Source organism: Halyomorpha halys, unplaced genomic scaffold (genome assembly GCF_000696795.3).
Source record: "Halyomorpha halys isolate HHAL.00 unplaced genomic scaffold, Hhal_1.1 Scaffold250.1, whole genome shotgun sequence".
NCBI lineage: Eukaryota > Metazoa > Arthropoda > Insecta > Hemiptera > Pentatomidae > Halyomorpha > Halyomorpha halys.
Genome location: NW_027108814.1, coordinates 557,436 through 577,990, shown reverse-complemented (window position 1 = coordinate 577,990; position 20,555 = coordinate 557,436). Strand labels below are relative to the sequence as shown.

Below are 20,555 nucleotides of genomic sequence, written 5' to 3'. Positions count from 1 at the left end.
TATATATATATATATATTTCTGCTACAATTTTTCCTTATTATGTATGTTATCATATAACATCTACCTATGTTTAATATTTTCTTATATTTCCCAATATTATCTTACTTTAATATTATTTTATTTCTTTTTGCTTTGAAATGTAACGTCATTTGTTAACTGTCAAATTTTCCCCATTTCCCTATCCTGTTTATACCTTGCATCCACCTCAAGTTCATTCTTTAGCTTTCCCTCATTCAGAAAAGTCAGTTTCCTATTTTGTTTATTATTTTTCTTTTTTATTGATCTTTATTTTATTCTTATTTCCTATTTTAGTGTTTACTATATTTCTATATTTCTCTGTTATCTAATTTTTATTAGTTATTATTTCCGTTATCACTAATTGCCTAATACCTTTTTGTATTTTTTGATTATTCATACTTTTCACTGTACATCTCATTTTTATTTTATTTAATTTACATTGTTCATTTTTAGATGAATTTTCACAGATTTTAAATAATTTTTAGCCATAACTTGGTTTACTTTTATTTCATGTTATCTATTCTCTTACTTTGTTATATTATTTTAGTTGTTTGTATCTTTTTTTAACCTTGATGAAGCCCTTCAATGTGGGACGAAAAGTTGGCTCATAATAAATAGTTTATTTTCGATTTGGTTTATTTTGAACCGCACCATTTATTTTATTATTTAGTGTACTTTTCTGGAAAATATTGTGATTGGAGTTAGTAAATTAGCCAGCTGAAAGGTTCATTCAGGAAAATTAGAATGGGAATGTATTGGCACAGTGAATAATAGAAAAATATTTGTTCCAAAACAAGGGGAAACATCAGAGCTAGATGAAGCCCTGAAAAGAAGGGTGAAATATTGGCTCAAAATACATAGTTAAATTACTATTAGAGTAATTTTGACTACACCTGGACAATCTTCCTTTTAGTAATGACATATGGTCAATCAACAATCTTACGATCTAGTAATAATACTTTTTTTTTAAGAAATAATTAAAAAATTTTAAATTAAACAAAAATTCAAATTGTATTAATTTTTTCATCGTCACCACCCCTCAATCTAGAGAACAGATTAAGCGTGGCTCTACTGTAATAATCTTTTATATATTTACCCTATTTTTTAATGTGTATCCCCCCCCCAAAAAAAACTTAAAATTAAAATAAAACAGATATATCAATACTTTACCTCATTATTGTTTGTATCTTCAGAATATTTCCTGACCATAGATGAGACAGTCTGTATTAAAGTTTCATATAATTTCAGATCAGAAATTTCTTCTTGTGATAATTTCAACAGATCTGAAAAAAAAAAAAAAAAATTTTAAATTATAATAAATCATTTTAAGTTTATTATGAGAATTAAATCAATCTAATTGTTAAAATACCTTGAATAATGTTTTTATCGTGTGCAGGTGATATTGATAATGCCCACAAATAGCGCTCACAGAGATCTAAATTATGATTTTTAGATGTCATGTTCAAAAATGTCATAGCCGCTTTATGACTATCTTCCGTCTGTACTCCTCCTAGGATGTCAACTAACTGTCCCCTAAAAAATAAAGAGACTCCAATAATAAAAAAAAAAATATTTAAATTAATTAATTGAGGTAAGCATAATTTAGAAGAGGGGCATGAATATATAGCACAGTTTATTTATTTATCCTTTGTATATTATTTTATATTAATTACTTTTTATATATTATATTACTATTTAATATTCATTTCTTTTCATATTTATTACTAGTCATAATTATGAGAGATAGTTGACCGTGGATGATAAATGAGGAGAAGATAGTTGGGGGGTAATTTTGTAAAACTATTCATTGTATGTGTAAAATTATTCTGTTTATACTTTCTTTTTATATTTTTTTATTTTTCTATACTTACTGTGGTTGTTATCTTGTTTTGTTTTTAGCCCTAAAGAAGGCTAGAAACTCTAGCCGAAACGTCGGCACATTAAAATAAGTTAATCATACTTATTTGTGTTTCATTGACCGCACCCCCAACCATCTTCTCCTCATTTATTACTAGTCATATTTATCAATTTTTATATTTATTTCTTTTATTGCTATTCATGGTATAGTAACCGTCCTTTGGTTTATCAGGAAAAAATATATTTATACTTTTTTTAAATTTTTCAACATTTAAATAATAAAGCCATAATATAATATAGTATAGTGTATAAACATAGTATAATAATATAAATGTATAATATAATATATGTAGTAAATAAATATAGTTAACCATAATAATAAACAAATATAATGTGTAACCATGATATAACATAGGAAGATCTTTGATTTGACCTTGTGTAATATGTAAAATGAAGACGGTTCGGCTGTGGTACAAAAAAAATTAAACAGTAATTAAACTATTTAATGTGAGCTGAAGTTTTGCTCCTCTTTGCAGGGTTTCATCAGGGCTAAAAAAGATACAAACAACTAAACAACTTGTTACATTATTTTAGTTGTTGGTATCTTTATAGCCCTGATGAAGCCCTGCAAAGTGGAGTGAAACTTTTACTCACATTAAATAGTTTAATAACTACTTGAGTATTATTATTCTTTTTTTTTTTACCGCATCCAGACCACCTTCCTTTTATATAATAGTCACATATTGCACAAAAAAAAAAGTTTTATTTTATTTTGTATATGCAACATTCCATTGATTATACAGTAGAATACATCCAGTTCTACAAAAAATAAAAATTTGTGCCATGTGCCATTACTCGAGAAAACACTGATAAGTTTAAAAAATATTTTATTCAAAAACTGATTAACAGCTAACTACAAATATTACAAATTAAATTTTGTCTGCTGACACATCTCTACTAAATACAAAAAAATGTAGCAGATGTCTATAAGTAAAAAAATAGCAGCAGCCCTAAAACTTAATGTTCTAAACGGAACAACTATATCTTAACTAAAGGCTACTTTTTTCCAAACAATTTTGGGAAACATGCATGCTTAGAAAAATAGTAAAAAACAATTTTTTTATAACCGAGAAAACAGAACACATTTATTTTATCTAATATTTATTCTCTTTAATTCATCTTCTATGAGATTCTTTAAAAGCATATAGTGTAAGTGATAACAGTTAAGAACATAGAATAAAATAGTTTTTAGCTTTATGTATACAATCAGCAATTGTTATCTGTCTCTTATCTACTAGTAGACAAGTGAAATGAATGACGATCTCCAGAAAAATCAATAAAGTAATCTTAACTATTGCCATATGCTGACAATGCATTCTCAAATAAAAATTAAATGAAACAGCATAATTTCTGATAATCAGCAAATAGTACATTTAAGAGGGGAATATCTAAAACTAATCTGTACTATTGAGCACAAAAATTGTTAGTTAAAATTTAAAAAAAAAATGTTATTAGATTATGTTTATATTTTTATTATTATATATAAGTTTTTCATACTTAATCAACACAATGTTTGTAAAAATAATCAAAGAGAGCTGAATTTATATTATATAGCTTATGTTAAATAGTACTCACTTACTCTGTTTTTTTAAAGAATAATTTTGTGTGGCTAAAGTTAAAAATAATACTAAAAATTAAATAAGTATGGTTATCATTCGACAATATCTAAAATGTATTTTTAAAAAATTACCTAATTTTTTTGCTACTTTTAGATTTTAAAGTTTTGTAAATATCATCGTAGGAAGCTCCTTTTGTAGCAGACAAAATATTCAAAGCAGATATGGCCGAAGTTTTTGTTCCGAATTCTTTTTCGCTCAGACCTTTGGTGTTATCTTTCACTACAGCTGAAAGCTAAATATTTAAAAGTTAAATTTTATAAACAAGATACAGAATATTTATAAATCACAAGTATAGTTTTCCAAACCTTGGTTGAAATTTTTTTCTGTTTAGTATTAGTAGTACTAGGGCTTAAACCATAGGCAGTATACTTATGGCCAAATTCCTTTTCTGCATTTGATATAATTGTTTTGATATCGCTATTACCAAGAGAATGTTTTGAAGCATAATCGGCTTCTACAGAGAGAGATAATATGATTTTAAAAGTATAAAATTAAACATACAAAATAAAAATAAATAAATATAGTAATACAATATGAATAAATAATATGTTATAAATAAAATAAGAGATCCTGGGACACAGTGTAAATTAAATCATTGAAACCCAAACTACTGCTTTGCTTTAGTAGTGGCACATTTAAAAAAATAGTGTTTTTCAGATTTTTTTATTAAAATGTTCCAAATATAGTGTAGTTTCCCCATAGAGAGTAGTCCATATTTATTTTCTATAATATTAGTTTAGCTGTCTCATTATTTTCATGAGGTTTTTACGAATTATTTTCTTGAATAGTGTTGCATTTTTCATTGCAACAAGTTGGTAGCAGTTTTTTTTGTAAACACTGACATCTGGACCTGAACTTTATGATGTTTGAGTCGAAATCAACAGATGTAACTTGTTATATATGACAGAATGATGAAGCTTGTCCGTATTATGAGAGTAGTAGTTCTCAAACTCATAGAAAACAAAGTAAAGGCAACAAATAACGTAATTGATTTAATTTTTAACAGTGATAATAGTAATGGCCAGCAAAAAAATCAATTTATGATAAACCTGTATTAGTAGGCAATTTATAAATTTCACAACAACTTGTAATATTATGAAAACTTATATTTAGATAAATAATTTAAAGAAGTAAAGTTTTAATACTGCTTTGCTTAGTAAAACAATTAATATGTGCCTACATAAAAAGTCGTTCTTTAGTCCAAAGAAAAATGCAAGATTTTTATTTAATAAATAACAATCATATTCCATAATTTTGCAATTCATTCTATAATAGCCTAAACAACTCTACTTTAAATTACTTAAGATCTTTTTCACTTTTGTCATCACATATTTTTTGATTGTAATTTCTGTGTTATTTTTTTTTTTTTAATTTAAATATTTTATAATTTACAATGAAAATATAACTTGTTTAATTTGAAGATGTATTTTCTTTTAAAATGTCTTGAAAGATAAGTAGGTAAAATGGGCAAAGTACTAGCACAATATTTATAGTTTTTGATTCAATTTATTTAGTTAATTTAGTTCTAAGAGACAAAACTATCCAATACTCAAAAAAAATATAAGAGGATAAAGTTTGACATAAATATTTGAAAAAAAAAAATACATATTCAAAATGTTTATATCCTTCTCTGATAAAATTAGGATTATGCAAGATGTGTCACTATTCCAGAAAAGCAGTGATATGAACAAAAAAATTTATAAAACTCAAACCTTTTGAGATTCAAAAGGAACAATCTTTATTTGATAACAAAAGCAGTACTTTTTCTTTTACACAGATATCAGGCAAGGTATTTTTATCGATTAAAATTTTAAAAAAAAATCAAGATGGCAATTAGATCCTAATACCTTATTTCAAGGCTATAGATAAATACCTTTGATTGACTAACAACCTTAACAAAGAGGAAGGGAACTTTGTATCATTTTATTGATTAATATCTGATAATAAATGAAATGTTAGTAATAAAGATATATTACTAAAAAAAAGTGTATAAAATTAAAATTTATTACAAGTAAGTTAGTGATAAATAATTATTTAAAAAATTTTAATCTTAAAGTTTAAGTATGGGCTGATTAAATTATAAAATTAATAATTTCTCCATTTAGAGAATGATCACACAAAAATCTCAAAGGCTTAAAAATTAAAGTTATTCAGTATCCATCAGACATATCAATTTTTTTTAAAAAGTATTTTCTAACAATCAGAGTATTTTTAATAGGCACCAGGATATAAAATCATTTTGAAGAATTTATTCCTTGCATACTTAGAGCTTTTAAACAGAGGAAATACACAAATTATTAGTAAAAAAAATTCATATTTCTTCTGTCTCTAATAAATAAACCATGTGAGACGTAGCAACAAAAATTGATGATTATCATTCTATCCCTTTAGTTGAGAAAAAAATTGTATCATACTTAATAAATATAAGGCCTTTAAAGTTAATCAATCCTAGTTTTACTGTAATAACTTAAACAAGCGTTTTTTTTTTTTTTTTAATGAAAACAAATTTCATTGATAGTTAAAACTGAAAAGAAAGTATTTTAACATATCTCTAAGCAGTATAAAGCTACTTACCATAGACAAGTTCCATTTTTGATAAAATATGAACATCGAAATCCGAAAGGGAGGGCTTAAGAATATGTTCTTCTTTAGAAATAACTGACAACAATTTTGCACCATTTTCAAGATTGATGTTGCAGCTTCTACTAGATACGATGTTTCCTCCCCAAAGCTGGAATATCAAATATATTTATCTATATGTATATTAACTTTGTTTACTGTGCTAAAGAAAAATAGGATCAATTTTTATTAAAACACTAATAAATAATTAAAAATTAAAAAAAGTATGGAATCATTGAAAGCCTACAGATAATTTTAACAAACTCTAATTATCTAAGGTTACGAAGAAGAATGTAAGATTTAAATCCAGCCCAAACATATTCACTCGAACAGTTAGGATATTAAAATACTAAAATATTAATTGTAATAACTATATTTGTTTTATTACAATAAATCAAAAAACACTTTGATAGTCAAACTCAGGATCATATTAAAATATTCCAAAAAAACATATTCATACCACACAATCCCATGAGATTTTTAAAAATAATAACTATTGATTGACTTGAATTTCTCACAACAAACATGCAAATTTGTTGAATTTAAAAAATATATATATCATAGAATAGGTACACTATAATTTCCATAGTCTTCAACCATTCAAACTGTAGTGCAGAAAATGTTTTTTCTGTATTAATATAGACCTATTTTTAGGGCTTTAACACTTTCTAAAATAAACGATTTATGAGTATCATTCTGATATTGCAAACTAATTATTTTCGAAAATTATATAAACACTTTACTTACATTACTTTCCTTGGTATTTTGACAATTGCTTTTGAACTTGTTTACTTGTGAATTATCGATTACTTCATATTTCACATCACATGTTCCACTGGAGTCAGTTTCTCGACCATTTGATGATTTAATCTGAAACTGAACACTCAAGATTTTAATATTTCCTTCAAAGTACTGACAAAAGAGAGTAAGGAAACATTATAAAATACCTGTAAAAGACTGGCTAATCCTTTTTTAATACTCAAAATGGAAGGATCATCATCAGATGAAATATACAATTGTTTCACAACACCATCTGAAATTTCTATTAAAAAAGGTGTACTTTCAGCAGAATCTAATGTTGATTTAGACTCTTTAAAATTGGCATTGGGTAACTTTTTGGTCGCAAAATGTAATTTAATTCCTTCTAACTGAAAAAATAACATTTCAATTTAGACTAAGGCCTTATTTAAAAAAATAAATTATATTATATACCAAATATGAATATTACTTTTACTAAAAGCACTTGAGGATTGATCTGTTGAATTTTAGTAGCAGCTGTTATCTGATAACCAACAGGATTTGGGTCACTGTCAGAAAGTTCTAAAGTAGAATAGAATTTATAGGAACCTCCATAAATAACTGAAGAAACCTTGCTAATAGCTAAAATTAAAAGAACACAATAAGTAATCATTGTAGATTTTCTATTACAAACTCATAATGGTAACTAGAGGAAGAATGGTACTAAGGAGCTGAAACTCAAGATAGGTTGTGTATGATAACCTCAGAGGTAACTGTGAATCAAGTTCAAGGTCAAATCCTTTGAGGGAATTAATCTTATTTAATCTTATGTCCACTTAAAAAAGAAAAATATGCTTCTAATTATTATAAAAGACTTTAAACATAATTAATAAACTCAATGTAGTTCAACTGAAGAAATAATTAATGAATAATTCTTTGAAAAATTAATTTATTCACTTGTTAAAATAAAAAGAAACATTACCAATAAATGCCTAAAACAGTAAAATAAAGAAATAATTAACAAAGCATCCAGTTTAATCACTGCAGCCTATAAGTCAACTTTGGACAGTTGGTTTTAATAATTAGCTTAAAGTTGTGAAATATCTAACACGAGTTTTTAAATATATTTAAAAACTTATATCAATTACTTATGGATTTTATGATTATGAAATATAGTCACTAATTAATTAACTTACTTTAAATAGTTCAAATTGCGGTTAAGTTTCTATAATGTTTCCTTAAGATAGGTAAGCTAATAACTTTTTCATTTAAAATATATTCCTGACATACTTTTTATATTATAAAATTGCATAAATATGAAGTTATTTATATATTTTGTGATTTTATTAGCATATATTTTCATTTACTTCAAAATTATTCAATATTTGAATAAGGTAGATTAAATAAAGACAATACAAGAATAAATTATGATATATTTGTACAGATATTAAAACAATTACAGTACAAAATAAAATTCAATTTTGAAAGAAGAAAAATGACAATAACTGAAAAAAATTAAACTAAATGGAACAATAATCAACTATATAAAATGAATAAAACTCTTACCATATACAATAAAACAATAAATTAAAGACAGAAACAATGTATTGTAATGCATTATTAAGTTTTAAATACACACACTTATTCAACAGTAGTACAACAGTAACAACTCCTGTGAACAATAACTTAGGGTTCATGATTAGATAAATCACTGAAAGGAAGATAAGACAAACTTTCTCTAGATAATACAAGTTTAATTATAAGTTATATCAACTAATGTTAACTTCAGCTTTATGTGTTTCCGTAGTCACTTCCTTGGCACCTTCACAGATTTCCTTATTTTTTTCATCAATGCCTGTACAAATTTTCTTAGTTTCTTCTTCAACATTTCTACATAGTTCGTTAGTCTGTTCCTTAGTAACTTGACAGATTTCCTTATTTTCTTCTTTAGAGTCATCATCAGAAGATTCACTATCTGTAGAGCTGAGGTCTTCATCAAAATCTAAAATTGTTTTTCTCTTTTTCAAAGGTATATCATCATTTTCAACAGGCCTCTTCTTTGATGTTGCAGCTATCAATCCCTGCTCCACTGAGTCACTAATTTTTTCTACTAAGTCGGATCGTTCATGCTCATAGGTTTTGTCATTAAATTCAAATTTTGGTTCAGCAGATAATTTAGCAAGCTTTTTCTTTTTACGTTCTTCAATTTCCTTTTCTCTTTCACTTTGCTGGGAAATCCATTTTTTAAGCCTTTGTTCTTCATTAATATCCCGTAATCTCCTACCACTCAAATCTCTGCAGGCTTCTCTGTTAGTAGTTTTCTCAATTTGAGCACCTATAGCTCTTAGCATAGAGCCAAAACCACCTTTACCACCACATAACCTAGGGACAACATGGATGATACCTTCTAAATTTTCATAACTGTAGACTGGTCTTCCTCGATTTTTAAGAAAATATTTATCTGGAGTCAAGTTGCAACGTTCTGATAAAAAACGGTGGAGATCTTCCATGCCACTGATTTTCAACGTACATATTCTGTTTTCTTCTAACAGAAGGCTCAAATTTAATTCCAAAGTCTTAATGCACTCCATACTATACTTAATGACAAAACTGAATTCAATAAATGATAAAGCTTCAAATAACTTAACAGTACTGTGTTCAGAACTAAAACAAAGTTGCCACAAAACTAACTCGAATGACAGAAATGAGGCTTTTGACTCTTGTGTACAAACAAAACGCCATTTTGAAACCAAAGAGGTAATATTGATTATTTAAATAAAAATCAACTTTATTAAGTTTTCTTCACTTGGAAAAAAACGAAGAATATAAATTAAAATAATATCATGATTCATTTTGATATTCGAATGAAAAATAACATCTTTTATCTACAAAAATGTAGTATGAACATTAAATTTATATATCGATCCTTTTGTAGTAGTTCATCACAATATATGAACACTTTTTTTGAGCGGCTCAACAGATTTTCAAATTATTCAGTGAACATTTTGAGCTTTAAATATTGAAAATAAAAATGCTTTAAGTTGTCGAGAGGGTTAGAGTTCTATCAGGTCTGTGGGCAGCTTACTGCTTTCAACTTCAAGAAGGCCACTATGAGCCATTTTCAGGAAGAAGTAACGATCTTCTGAATTCAAATAATCAAAAAGGTTTAAATCATTATAAAAATTATTCTATATATAGTTCAATCTATCATAAGGGAAAGAGGGTAGGTGGTTTTTCTTAAGTTAATATAAAAGTGATTTTTTAAATTTGATTTAGACAGGTAATTCAATACTGTTCTAACCAAAATATTCAGATTGACCAAAGACACAAAATACTTGCACCATCTCTGTTTCTACTGCTATAAGGCTCCATGGAAACCATCTGTTTAGAGTTTTTTTCAGCTGTCTCATCGTTCCTGTGTCACTGGTCTTGACTTCAACTAAACGCCGCCTACGAAGAACCATCTTATATTTGGGAAATAAGAAAGTCACTTGGAGCCAAATTAGGTGAATAAGGGAAGTGTTCCTTCTTGGTAATCGAATTTGAAACCTTATATATTTGAAAACCTATGTCAAACTTGCGAAGTGTGAGAGGAGCATTATAGTGATAAAGGATCCACCACCAATTCGAGTTTTAGGGCGCCTGAGAACATCAACGTAGATTTTTCCATTATCACTCTGGCGTAGAGGAACAAATTCTTGTAGAACAATGTTCCGACGATCGATGGCAGTAATGACAAGGTAGCCGAAGAACCTTAAAATAGGACTTCCAAGAAACCTTCCAGCTGTGGAAATCAAGATATCGCAAGTGTAGGAGGTATATTTAGAAGAGATTTTTGAATTACCTGATAAAGGTAAAAGTAAATTAATTCTTCTTTCACTTTTCTGCAAACTTCCTCTACCAATCCCCCTTCCCCCTTCCAAAAAAATTTGAAAATCTACTGAACTACACTAGTGGACTGTTAGTGGAGTTGATGTCTATTAATATTGAAAATTGTAGTAATCGGATTCCTTTCACGGCACGATATGGCTTCTAGCAAATTCATTTCGTCCTACCCATCTGTACATATCAATATACAGAAAACTCGGAGCATCTTTGCGTATAAACATTTAAAAAAAAAAATTGAATTGTCAAAAATTATAATTATGAGAGATAGTTGGCCGTGGATGGCTATACGAGGAGAAGATGGAATGTAATAAATAAGTTACATAAACTTATTTGTGTTTCATTTTGACCGCACCCCCAAATCATCTTCTCCTCGAATATCTCGAAAGATTATTTGAGTTTCGTTTGGTTTTGAAAGGAACCCAACTACGACATTGTTTCAATATTAATATACGTCAACTTCACTAACAACCCACCAGTGAGTTTAAGTAGATGTTCAAGTAAATTCCTTTTCCTTCCTAAAAATTAAAGGGATAAGAGGATAAGGTTATTGGGAAAATATCGTTATATCCAGATAAAAAATCATATCGATATTTTCATCCGATATGTCTTTGATATAGATAAACCTATATTTGAAAAATAAATTAATTAAATTAAATGACAAATGAAGGACGGCGTTTTTGACAATTAAAAAACACTCCTTCAATCAGAGGGCGTTCTTCTTTTGATGAGAGGAAAACGAATTTGCTTCCTTTGCCGTCTGGTTTCTCTTTTGTAGCCTCTCTCACGACAGATCCACCTGTTTCTATACCACCTAACATCTGGGTATTGGCTTAGAGTTGCTGTCTACTTGAGTATAAGCGTCCGTACCGGCGATGACTCGAAAAGGTGAAATATTTCGAAAGAATATATGCTTTTGAGTTGACAAGGAAACCTCAGGAATGGTCATTTAATGGTTTAATTTACAACAAAAAATTTGTTGGGCCAACCACTTCGGATGAATTTGGAAGAATTGTACAAACAACTGAATGCAATATCCATTAGTGCATTGTTAAGCCCAAGAAACTGAATCAGAGAACCTTGAACCAACTAGCTTGGTGTCCTAGCTTTACGGTGGCCAGAAGGTCTTAAGAGTACGGCCGACTATATTTTGTCATTTTCAAACATAGCTGATTGAATGGGAAGAATTACCAACTTTAAACAAATCTTTTAAACATTTTTTTCCCTAAAGCGTGAATGAAATGTATCATTTTTAATTAAACCTTAACCGGGATATTGAAAAAAAAAAACAATTTTTGCTAATTAATATTTATTTATTATATAATAAACATTATCTCAGAGATCTAACTATAAAACAGTTTGCATGATCAATCTGGTACAACAAGGAATTACCTTTAGTCAATAAAAATATAATTTACTAAATTTATTAAAAAGTAGAATTGTTCATTTAAAAAAATGGAAACAGTTGCAATCATTCAGGGTTGGTTTGAGAAATCTTCGTCCAACAGTTAAGATGTGCGAACAGATCAATATTCTGGATTTTGGGACTTGGTATCGTTAAATTCAGGATTAGCTTCTGAAGTAAAAGATGTAGAACTGGAAGGACTGTTGTAGCCATCGTTTTTCTGTGAGAACAACTCCATTTCTGCCTCGAAAATTAAATTATTAATTCGGTGCATTACGAAACTTCTTCGTTGCTCGTTCAACTTTTGAAGCTTTGTAGACAGAAATTTTCCGAACGCAGTGCACTCGTTGTAACAAAGATCACTGGCATTTTCTGAAGTGTTGAATGGATCTTCTTTTCTTTTAGCATTAGCGGTATACTTTCTTGTTTTGACGAGGGGTTCCCTATCCTTGAGAAAATCAAAGAACTTGTAACCAAACCACTTACTCTTATATATTCTATCTCCTTCTAAAATATAGGAAAAAATAAAAGGTAATCAGTAATGCTATTTTTGAACTAAGTAATAGAGAATTAATACCAAGTCTAGGTTAAATTGAAGGTCTAATCTAGCTTACATTAAAAATAAAAGTTCAGACCTAACGGCCTAGGGTAATATATGCAACCTGTCAGACGCATGCGAATTTTTTTCTTTCCCAAAAGCTTTGTCCTGCATGTGCCCGACAGTTTGGTAACTTTGATTCATGTAGGAAAATCTATTATCAATTCATAAAATAATTTTATTATAAATTAAAATTTCTAAATAATTTAAATAAATTCATTTAATCACCGCAACCATATATACCTTCTGCATTCTCCATGGATTTTTTCGTTTTCATTTTTTCTCTCCTATATGAAGACAATAAAGAAGTCATCTTGCTTTTTACTTCATTTATCTCACACCCCATTTCATTCGCAAGGAACTTCCAAGCATCATTCTTTTTGTCCTTTGCTTGATAATCACTGTTTGTAGGATCCCATAATGCTGGCTGCTTTCCATAAAGTTCAATTAGTTTTGTTAAATTTTCGTAGTTCCAATCGATAGTCCAATCATAATTGTTCATCTAATAAAATGTAAGATATTGTACAAATTTTTGAAGAAGTTATAACCAAATTAAATTTCATAATAAAACACTAGATAGAGAATTAAACGAACCTTAAAGGGGTATTTGTGAAGATTTAATAATGAAACATTGAACACAACCCAGGCCAAACAGACCGTGTTCGGCCAATGCTCGAAGTTGTTCACTAGTACGCAGTTCGCCTTCAATCCGCGCCTCTGCGAACCTTTTCATCTGCCTTAGATAGACCAGTGTTAACCCTATCTCCTGAGTTTTATTATTAGAATAATAAAAAATAAATTCCGAAGTATTTGAGAGTATGAAATATTATTCATATTTTGCTGAAGTATCTCGGGTAGGTATTTTCTTTGCTGTATATAAGGCATTTGAAATCATGAAGGCTATAGATTCTTATTTAAAGGATTAAAGAATCGAATTTTAGTGTATTAAACGAATTCTTAAATAAATCTTAACTTTGTTTTTCTGACGATTCTGAAATAATTTTTTTAAATTTTAATTTTACTGTAACTGAGAGTTTCTATTAGCCATATGCAAAAAGAGAAAACTAAATTCTTTCAAAAACTGAAAAAAATGAGTTTCAAGAATACGGAAGGTTACATTAGGTTATTATTCTTAACAGTTCTAGCCCGGTCAATTAACAATTAATGGTACTCTTCCATTATTTGAAGGATTTATATTAATTGATGAAATATTAAGTCATTAGCTATTTTATGGCTTATAATTGTTATACATATTTGAATTTATGGACGTTGTAGTTTTATCCATGAACTTGTTCCTTCAGAGGTAATGATTTCTTATCAGGAGAAACAAGAAAAGATACATGGATCTAGGTATTTTATTGAGATAAATGCACATTCATATTTAAAAATGTATTTAGAGATCTGAAAGACAATAGAAGTTAGGCTTGAAAGTAGTAATTTGTGATTTTTGAAGAGGTTAACTGTATGATTGGTAAAATATAATTTAGATTGATTTTATATTAAAAATATTTAACTTATTTAAATTTATTATTATTAAATATTTAAATATGCTAATGCTAAATATTGCTTAAAGTGGTCAATATAATCAATCCAGCTTGAACTAAGTGGTTTTCTTTGGCAGTTTACACACAGATTTTTTTGTTCTCTACATTGCCGAACATATATAGAGCTAACAAAAATGGATTGATATTTTTCTTTTTGTTATTTTAACATAATTTTTTGGATTTACTAAAACAAGTAAAGATTTCAGAAGGCTAGACATAAGATTAATGGCAGTTCTTCAGTATTAAGGTGAACACTGATAATCACTCCATGCTAATATTCGGTAGTAAAACAAAAATATATGAATTTTCAGCCATATAAATGTTTAAGTTTGTTAACAGGTGTTATTTCATCGTGCTTTTTTTTCTAATGGATTCATCATTTAAAAAAATACTTGAGGAACTTGTGTCACTTGTACGAAAACTAATATTTCATTTTAAAAATCTTCATACATCACTTTTCTTTCCCCCCAAAAACATGCAATTACTATTAGATTCTTCATAGTCTTGATAAAGGAAATGTGTTTTTGAAGTTTCATTCTTTTTTTTTTTGTCTGAAGTATTTTGTACTTCATTAAATTGGTAAACTTAAGTATCAACATGATGCATTGTCTGAAGTATTTGGTTTGGGGTGATTGTAGCCACCTTTAGAAAATTTATTTTCATTTTACATTACCAAGTGATAATTTTAAATATTCTCTCTTGCATGCCAAAAATTTCTTATTACCAATTGCCTAATTAGGTAAAGAAATAGTATCTTATATTTTATAAATTGTATACAAAATTCTGAAATAAAAAAAGATGTTTCCTTCCACACCATTACTTGTACCTATGTTGTAAGTATATTTATTTCTAAATTTATTATATATATTTTTTTCGTTTTTTAGCTCTTGATCCAGAGAGAAATTGATTGTATGGTTGAAATTTTAATTCTAACTTGTTAACAATTAAGTTTCATCTGAAGAGAATTGATTTACTAAATAATGTAAGTATGAAGAAGTTTTTGAGTTTTGTAATTATTCAAGTTAAATTATAATAACCAATGAATATTCAAGGGAATTATAAAATATAATATGAATTCAAGGGAAAACATTTTCTAGTTTCTTATAATTAACCGTTTCATTCACTATTGTTATTAAAAATGTCCAAGTAAAATGTGAAAATAAATTAAAAGAAGATACCAATCTAACATACACGATATTTCAGGGTTCAGTGCTCTAACTGAAAATATTAATTAAGGATTGCAAAGTAAGGACCAAAATTCCTATGAAAGTATGTCCATTATTGCTCAGTTAAGGAGATATTCATGTCCTTTTTTATTTTTTTACTATGGATAGAGAGATTTTTATTACTATGGATTATTTAAGTTATAATAAATAAATTAATATGTGTTCCAAGTAGCATTAAAATAGACTTAACATCTTTCTTTCATTGCAGCATTGGCCGAATGTCAGTATGTGATGTTTTTCACAAGTTTCAATTATCCTTCATGAAGAATTAAGGTCATTGACTGAGTTGGCATAGCCATTTTGGCTAATGCCACCCCAAATAAAAAAATGTCAGATCTGAAGAGTGTGACAATAACATATATCCAGTGCCATCCGAACACTGAAGGTTATCACTTTAAACGACATTTAATATGAATGTTAATATATCTTCCACATCAAAATAAAAGCTTAACTTCCGATTTAAATTATCATTTCATATTTTAAATAAATGATCAAAATTACCACTGTTGGAAAAACTAAAGATTTATACTACCTTCCTATTTTAGTGCACACATTTACGGATATGCTAAGAAAATTAAAACTGTAACAGTTTCAATCATAAGTCCTAATACTGATCAGTGCCACTCACCTCTACATCAATAACAAGAACTTACAAACTGCCTATGTACAATCAACCATTAAATCATTATATAAACCGTGTCACAACACACTTCAAATACATTCCAATCCTCTAATTCAAAGACTATCTACACGATTCAAGATGACGTTTACGAAGGAGCAGGAATAGGGACCTCCTAAATTGATTTTCAAATTTCAATTTCAATGGAAAGTTATCATTGGATGACCTTAACATTCATGACATGTTTTTGTTTTAATAGTAAAACAGCTCATTCACTAGTTATAAAAAATTTACAGTTGTGGATAAAATAAAGTTAAAATTTCATTAATAAAGTATTTGGTAGACACATTTATTTATTATAACCTAAATAATTCATAAGAATGAGAATCTTTAGATGTGAATATCTCCTAATCAAAGCGTTAATGGACAAACCTTCTAAGATATTATTTTATTTTGAGATCCTCAATTCATATTTTCTGTCAAGACAATCATAAAATGCCCTGTATAATTTAATATAGATATGTGGTATATATTATTCTTAGTTAAAAAGAATACCAGAAATAACTAATAATTATAACAATAAATTTATTATATTTAGCATTATTTTTTTTTACAATATATCACTTTTTGTTCTAGAGTGAAGATAGCTGAAAAATGATTTTAACATGTGGGGACAATCACATGGTGCGAGACATCGCCTTGGTGTATTCCTTAGTATCATTAATAACATATTCCATCGCTACTGTTACATTGTATTGTACTGATTTTTATCTATTAGCTGGAAAAAGGGATATTTTAAATCTCCACATGGTTTTCATGTTATTAGATGTTCTAAAATGGCTGTATCATAGAATGAATCTTGAAAAAGACTATAGAATAAGTTATAAGAAAAAATCTTTATCATTCTTTCCACTTTTCTCTAAATGTTTTGATATTATTCATTTGTTCAAATCAATATGTATTACCATATTCGCAAGTCTTGTATACCATTTTGTTGCCATTTTATTCGGAGCTGAAGTTTTCGACAAGTACGAAGAAACCTATTTATTCGGGTTACACATGTCCATTTTAACGGTTTTTCCTATGTGTCTCAATTTCGGTCTGAGTTCTATCACTCACTTAGCCTCTGGTCTCAAACCATACAACATGCTTCACAACCTTTTGTACAGAAGTTTTCAAATTACTTTGTTTGGTGCATGGAGCGGTGCACTTGTTATACCACTTGATTGGGATAGACCATGGCAAGTATGGCCTATCCCCTGTAGTTTCGGTGCTCTCATCGCTTGTTCGATTTCTTATTTAGTCATGTACATTCAAATCTACTTTCTTCCTTTCTCTGTTAGCAGTAGTGTGAAGAAAAAGTAAAATTTACCAAAAGTATTTGTTTTTTTGTACCAAAGATATTTTTTAAGTGAGTATTTATGTTATTGAAATTGCGTTAATTCAGATTTTTAAGCTCTTGTTCTTTTCATATTTATTGTGAATGTTATTTATTTGTAATACTTTGTTAAAATATATGTATAGGGTCAAGAAATATTTCTTTAAATGATTGTTAGCTGTTTTCGAGCATGTATATAGTTAACACAATATAAATTTGAAGACTGCCCGTTTTATTTATTTTATCTCTTCATACATTAGGTCTCTTAGTCATATTTTTTTAAAACTATACTAAGTAAAAAGTGTCATCTCAGCTGATTATCATTGTATTACATGTAGAATTATTGTAACTGAAAAATATATGAAATTTTTTCAGTAAATTAGGAATCAAAAGAAAAGTTAATTTTTGTAACAGCTCATGGTGTTAGGCCAGTTGAATGAGTTGGACTGAATTAAGAACATTTTAAATGTTTATTTTGAAATAAAGTATTATTTTCGAAGATTCATCACTTATTGTTTATTTACCTATCCTTTCAATTGCTTAGCATTGTAGTTAAGATAATGTATAATACTCTTATAAAGTACTCGAGTTTTGGTTAATAAATATAATTGATAATCTGTGTAACAAAAAGCTTACAAACATTATAACTGTCATGACAATTTCATACACGTGGAAACATGTTCACTTCAAAAATTTTATTTTTTCAGTTTACTTATTTATTATTTACTCAGTTTCAAGGAGTTAACTTAAAAAAAAAAAAGCTTATTATTTGTATTGTCATTGTATCAGATTACATAAGTTATGCAGTTACTTTTTACTGCATTTTGTTTCTCATATTTTTTTAAATTATAATTAAATAATCAGAGTTTGGCCGTCATTGGCGCAGTATCCATTAGGCGTTTGATTTTCAAGCTACCAGGTTCGTTTCATTCTTTTTTTTCTTTCCCCTTTCTTTATTTTACCACCCCTTCTTTTCTCCACTTCTATCCATTTTTCTTACCCACGTTATAAGTTATGTTCACTATTATTATTATTGGTGTTTTCAAAAATTATTATTTATTTATTTTTTTCCTATTCATTTCTATATATATTTTACTTTCTATATATATTCTATGTATATTTTACTTATATTTTGCCTCTATCAATTATTATTGTTACATATATTTTATTCCTCTCAATTTTCTTTTTCTTTCCATATTTCAATTTTTAAATTATTAATAACTAATATGTTCATACTTCTTTGCATCAAATAACTTCATTTTTATTTCATTTCCTTAATTATGTTATTTTACACACTTTTTCAATTACCTATGTATACATTTTATTTCCCACTTCTCTCATCACTTCATTTTATTAATTCTATTTTGTAAAATTATTCATTTTATGATATTCTGTTTATACTTTCTTTTTTATTTTCTATATTTACTGTGGTTGTTATCTTGTTCTGTTCTTAGTCCTGAAGAACGCTAGAAACTCTAGCCGAAATGTTGGCACAATAAAATAAGTTAAACCAACTTATTTCTGTTTCATTTTGACCGCACCCCCAACTATCTTCTCGTACGTCATCCACGGTCAACTATCTCTCATAATTATAATTAAAAATGTTTTTACAACTTGTTACAATGTTCTTACCAATTTATAATTAATACTTTTTTAAAATTGTAAATAAAAGCTGTTATTTAATAGATGCTCCTTGATTATGGCCAAGCTGGCCGAAACAGACATTTAAAGTCATTAATAGAAATAAAAAGTGTTGTGACATTATGGATATAATTTATTTTAATTGAATAATTTTTTTTCAATTTCAATTTTTTGTGACTTAACTCTTTCTGTCTGTGGACTCTTCGAATATTGATTTTATCTGAATAGAAGATAGAAAAGAACAGAAATATATTTAAAATGACGGTAGATAAAGGGTCATAAAAATTTATGTTCTTCATTAAAAAAATTTTGTGGGTAGATCAGTGCTAAGGCATTATGCTACTATCTCCAAGGACCTGGGTTTGAATCTCGCTGTGGCATATAATTATTTTCTGTTTCACTGTAACCTTGAGTCAGCCATGTGGGTTTGGGAGACCTCCAGGGATCACCCTGAACCTCATAAGGTGGGTAACCTTTAATGGGTGGTCGAGTTGATTTTGACCAAATCGCCTCCTTGTACAACCGTTGCACCTCTGACCCTTCATTAGATTTAATTTAAGTAAAAAAAAAAAAAAACTTTGATCACATTAGACTGATGAAGTTTAGGAATGAAAAATGGTAAAATTCTAGCATAAGTTATCATCATTGCTTATATTACAGATACTGCTATAAAAATGAAGATAAGTTATAAAGTTTCAAGTAACTCATAAATAAAAAAAAAACATTTATAAAATAAATATTTTATTTTTGAAAAAATATCTTCTGAGGATTTTATGCCTCAAACAATTTACTAAAATTGTAATTATTAAATTAACAATTAAATTTTATATTCTATGTACATTACTATACAGGGATAAAAACAGTCTCATAAAAACTAAATTATAATATGTGTTAAATATCAAAGTAATAATTAGAAACAAATATAAAAAATAAATAAAATACATAAAACTAACATTTTGCCTTTATATAAAGATCGGGTGACTGTTTAGCTCCTATAGCAACAGTCAGATACTTCCTATAGAATCATAGTGTGGCCAATAGTTAACATTAGTGATGTAAAATGAAAATGTTCCAAACTCAAAGTAAATAAATTAAAATTAGTTGTCAATTTAATACCACAAATAGTTATTAATTACTTATAGATATTTTATATAGTCAAAACAGCAATAATAACTATTGTATATCAAAATTTTGTACTTTTCAATGAATTGTGAGTAATGTTTTTATATTATGGAAAATTTTGTTTAGTTAAAAAATTATTATTCAATTCAAGTTTAATAATAAAATGAAAATGGTTCAAACCATAATCAAAATAAATAAATATAGATCATGAATGAAATTAAATTA

At 27.7% G+C, this 20,555-nt stretch overlaps 3 protein-coding genes across 3 annotated transcripts in view; all 3 read right to left on the bottom strand.

The window, feature by feature from the left end:
* The window catches only part of Mtp (microsomal triacylglycerol transfer protein), a 17,789-nt gene extending 10,120 nt beyond the window's left edge, over positions 1–7,669 (bottom strand). The window contains exons 1-8 of the mRNA XM_014419729.2: positions 7,403–7,669; positions 7,122–7,322; positions 6,922–7,050; positions 6,130–6,286; positions 3,861–4,009; positions 3,627–3,787; positions 1,389–1,552; positions 1,190–1,302 (exon numbers count right to left, since the gene is read on the bottom strand). Of these exons, the coding sequence (XP_014275215.1) occupies positions 1,190–1,302; positions 1,389–1,552; positions 3,627–3,787; positions 3,861–4,009; positions 6,130–6,286; positions 6,922–7,050; positions 7,122–7,322; positions 7,403–7,585 (1,257 nt within the window). The 5' untranslated portion in view covers positions 7,586–7,669. The remainder of the gene's footprint in view (positions 1–1,189; positions 1,303–1,388; positions 1,553–3,626; positions 3,788–3,860; positions 4,010–6,129; positions 6,287–6,921; positions 7,051–7,121; positions 7,323–7,402) is intronic.
* Positions 7,670–8,327: 658 nt separating this feature from the next.
* LOC106680199 (splicing regulator SDE2) lies at positions 8,328–9,666 on the bottom strand. The gene has a single exon (XM_014419730.2). It carries the CDS (start codon positions 9,501–9,503, stop codon positions 8,682–8,684), a length of 822 nt encoding a protein of 273 aa, XP_014275216.1. The 5' UTR covers positions 9,504–9,666; the 3' UTR covers positions 8,328–8,681.
* Positions 9,667–12,107: 2,441 nt separating this feature from the next.
* Positions 12,108–13,631, bottom strand: LOC106680200 (uncharacterized). Its single transcript, XM_014419731.3, has 3 exons — positions 13,395–13,631; positions 13,044–13,302; positions 12,108–12,709 (listed from the first exon to the last, which is right to left on the bottom strand). Exons 2-3 carry the CDS (start codon positions 13,300–13,302, stop codon positions 12,324–12,326), a joined length of 645 nt encoding a protein of 214 aa, XP_014275217.1. The 5' UTR covers positions 13,395–13,631; the 3' UTR covers positions 12,108–12,323.
* Positions 13,632–20,555: the final 6,924 nt, after the last annotated feature.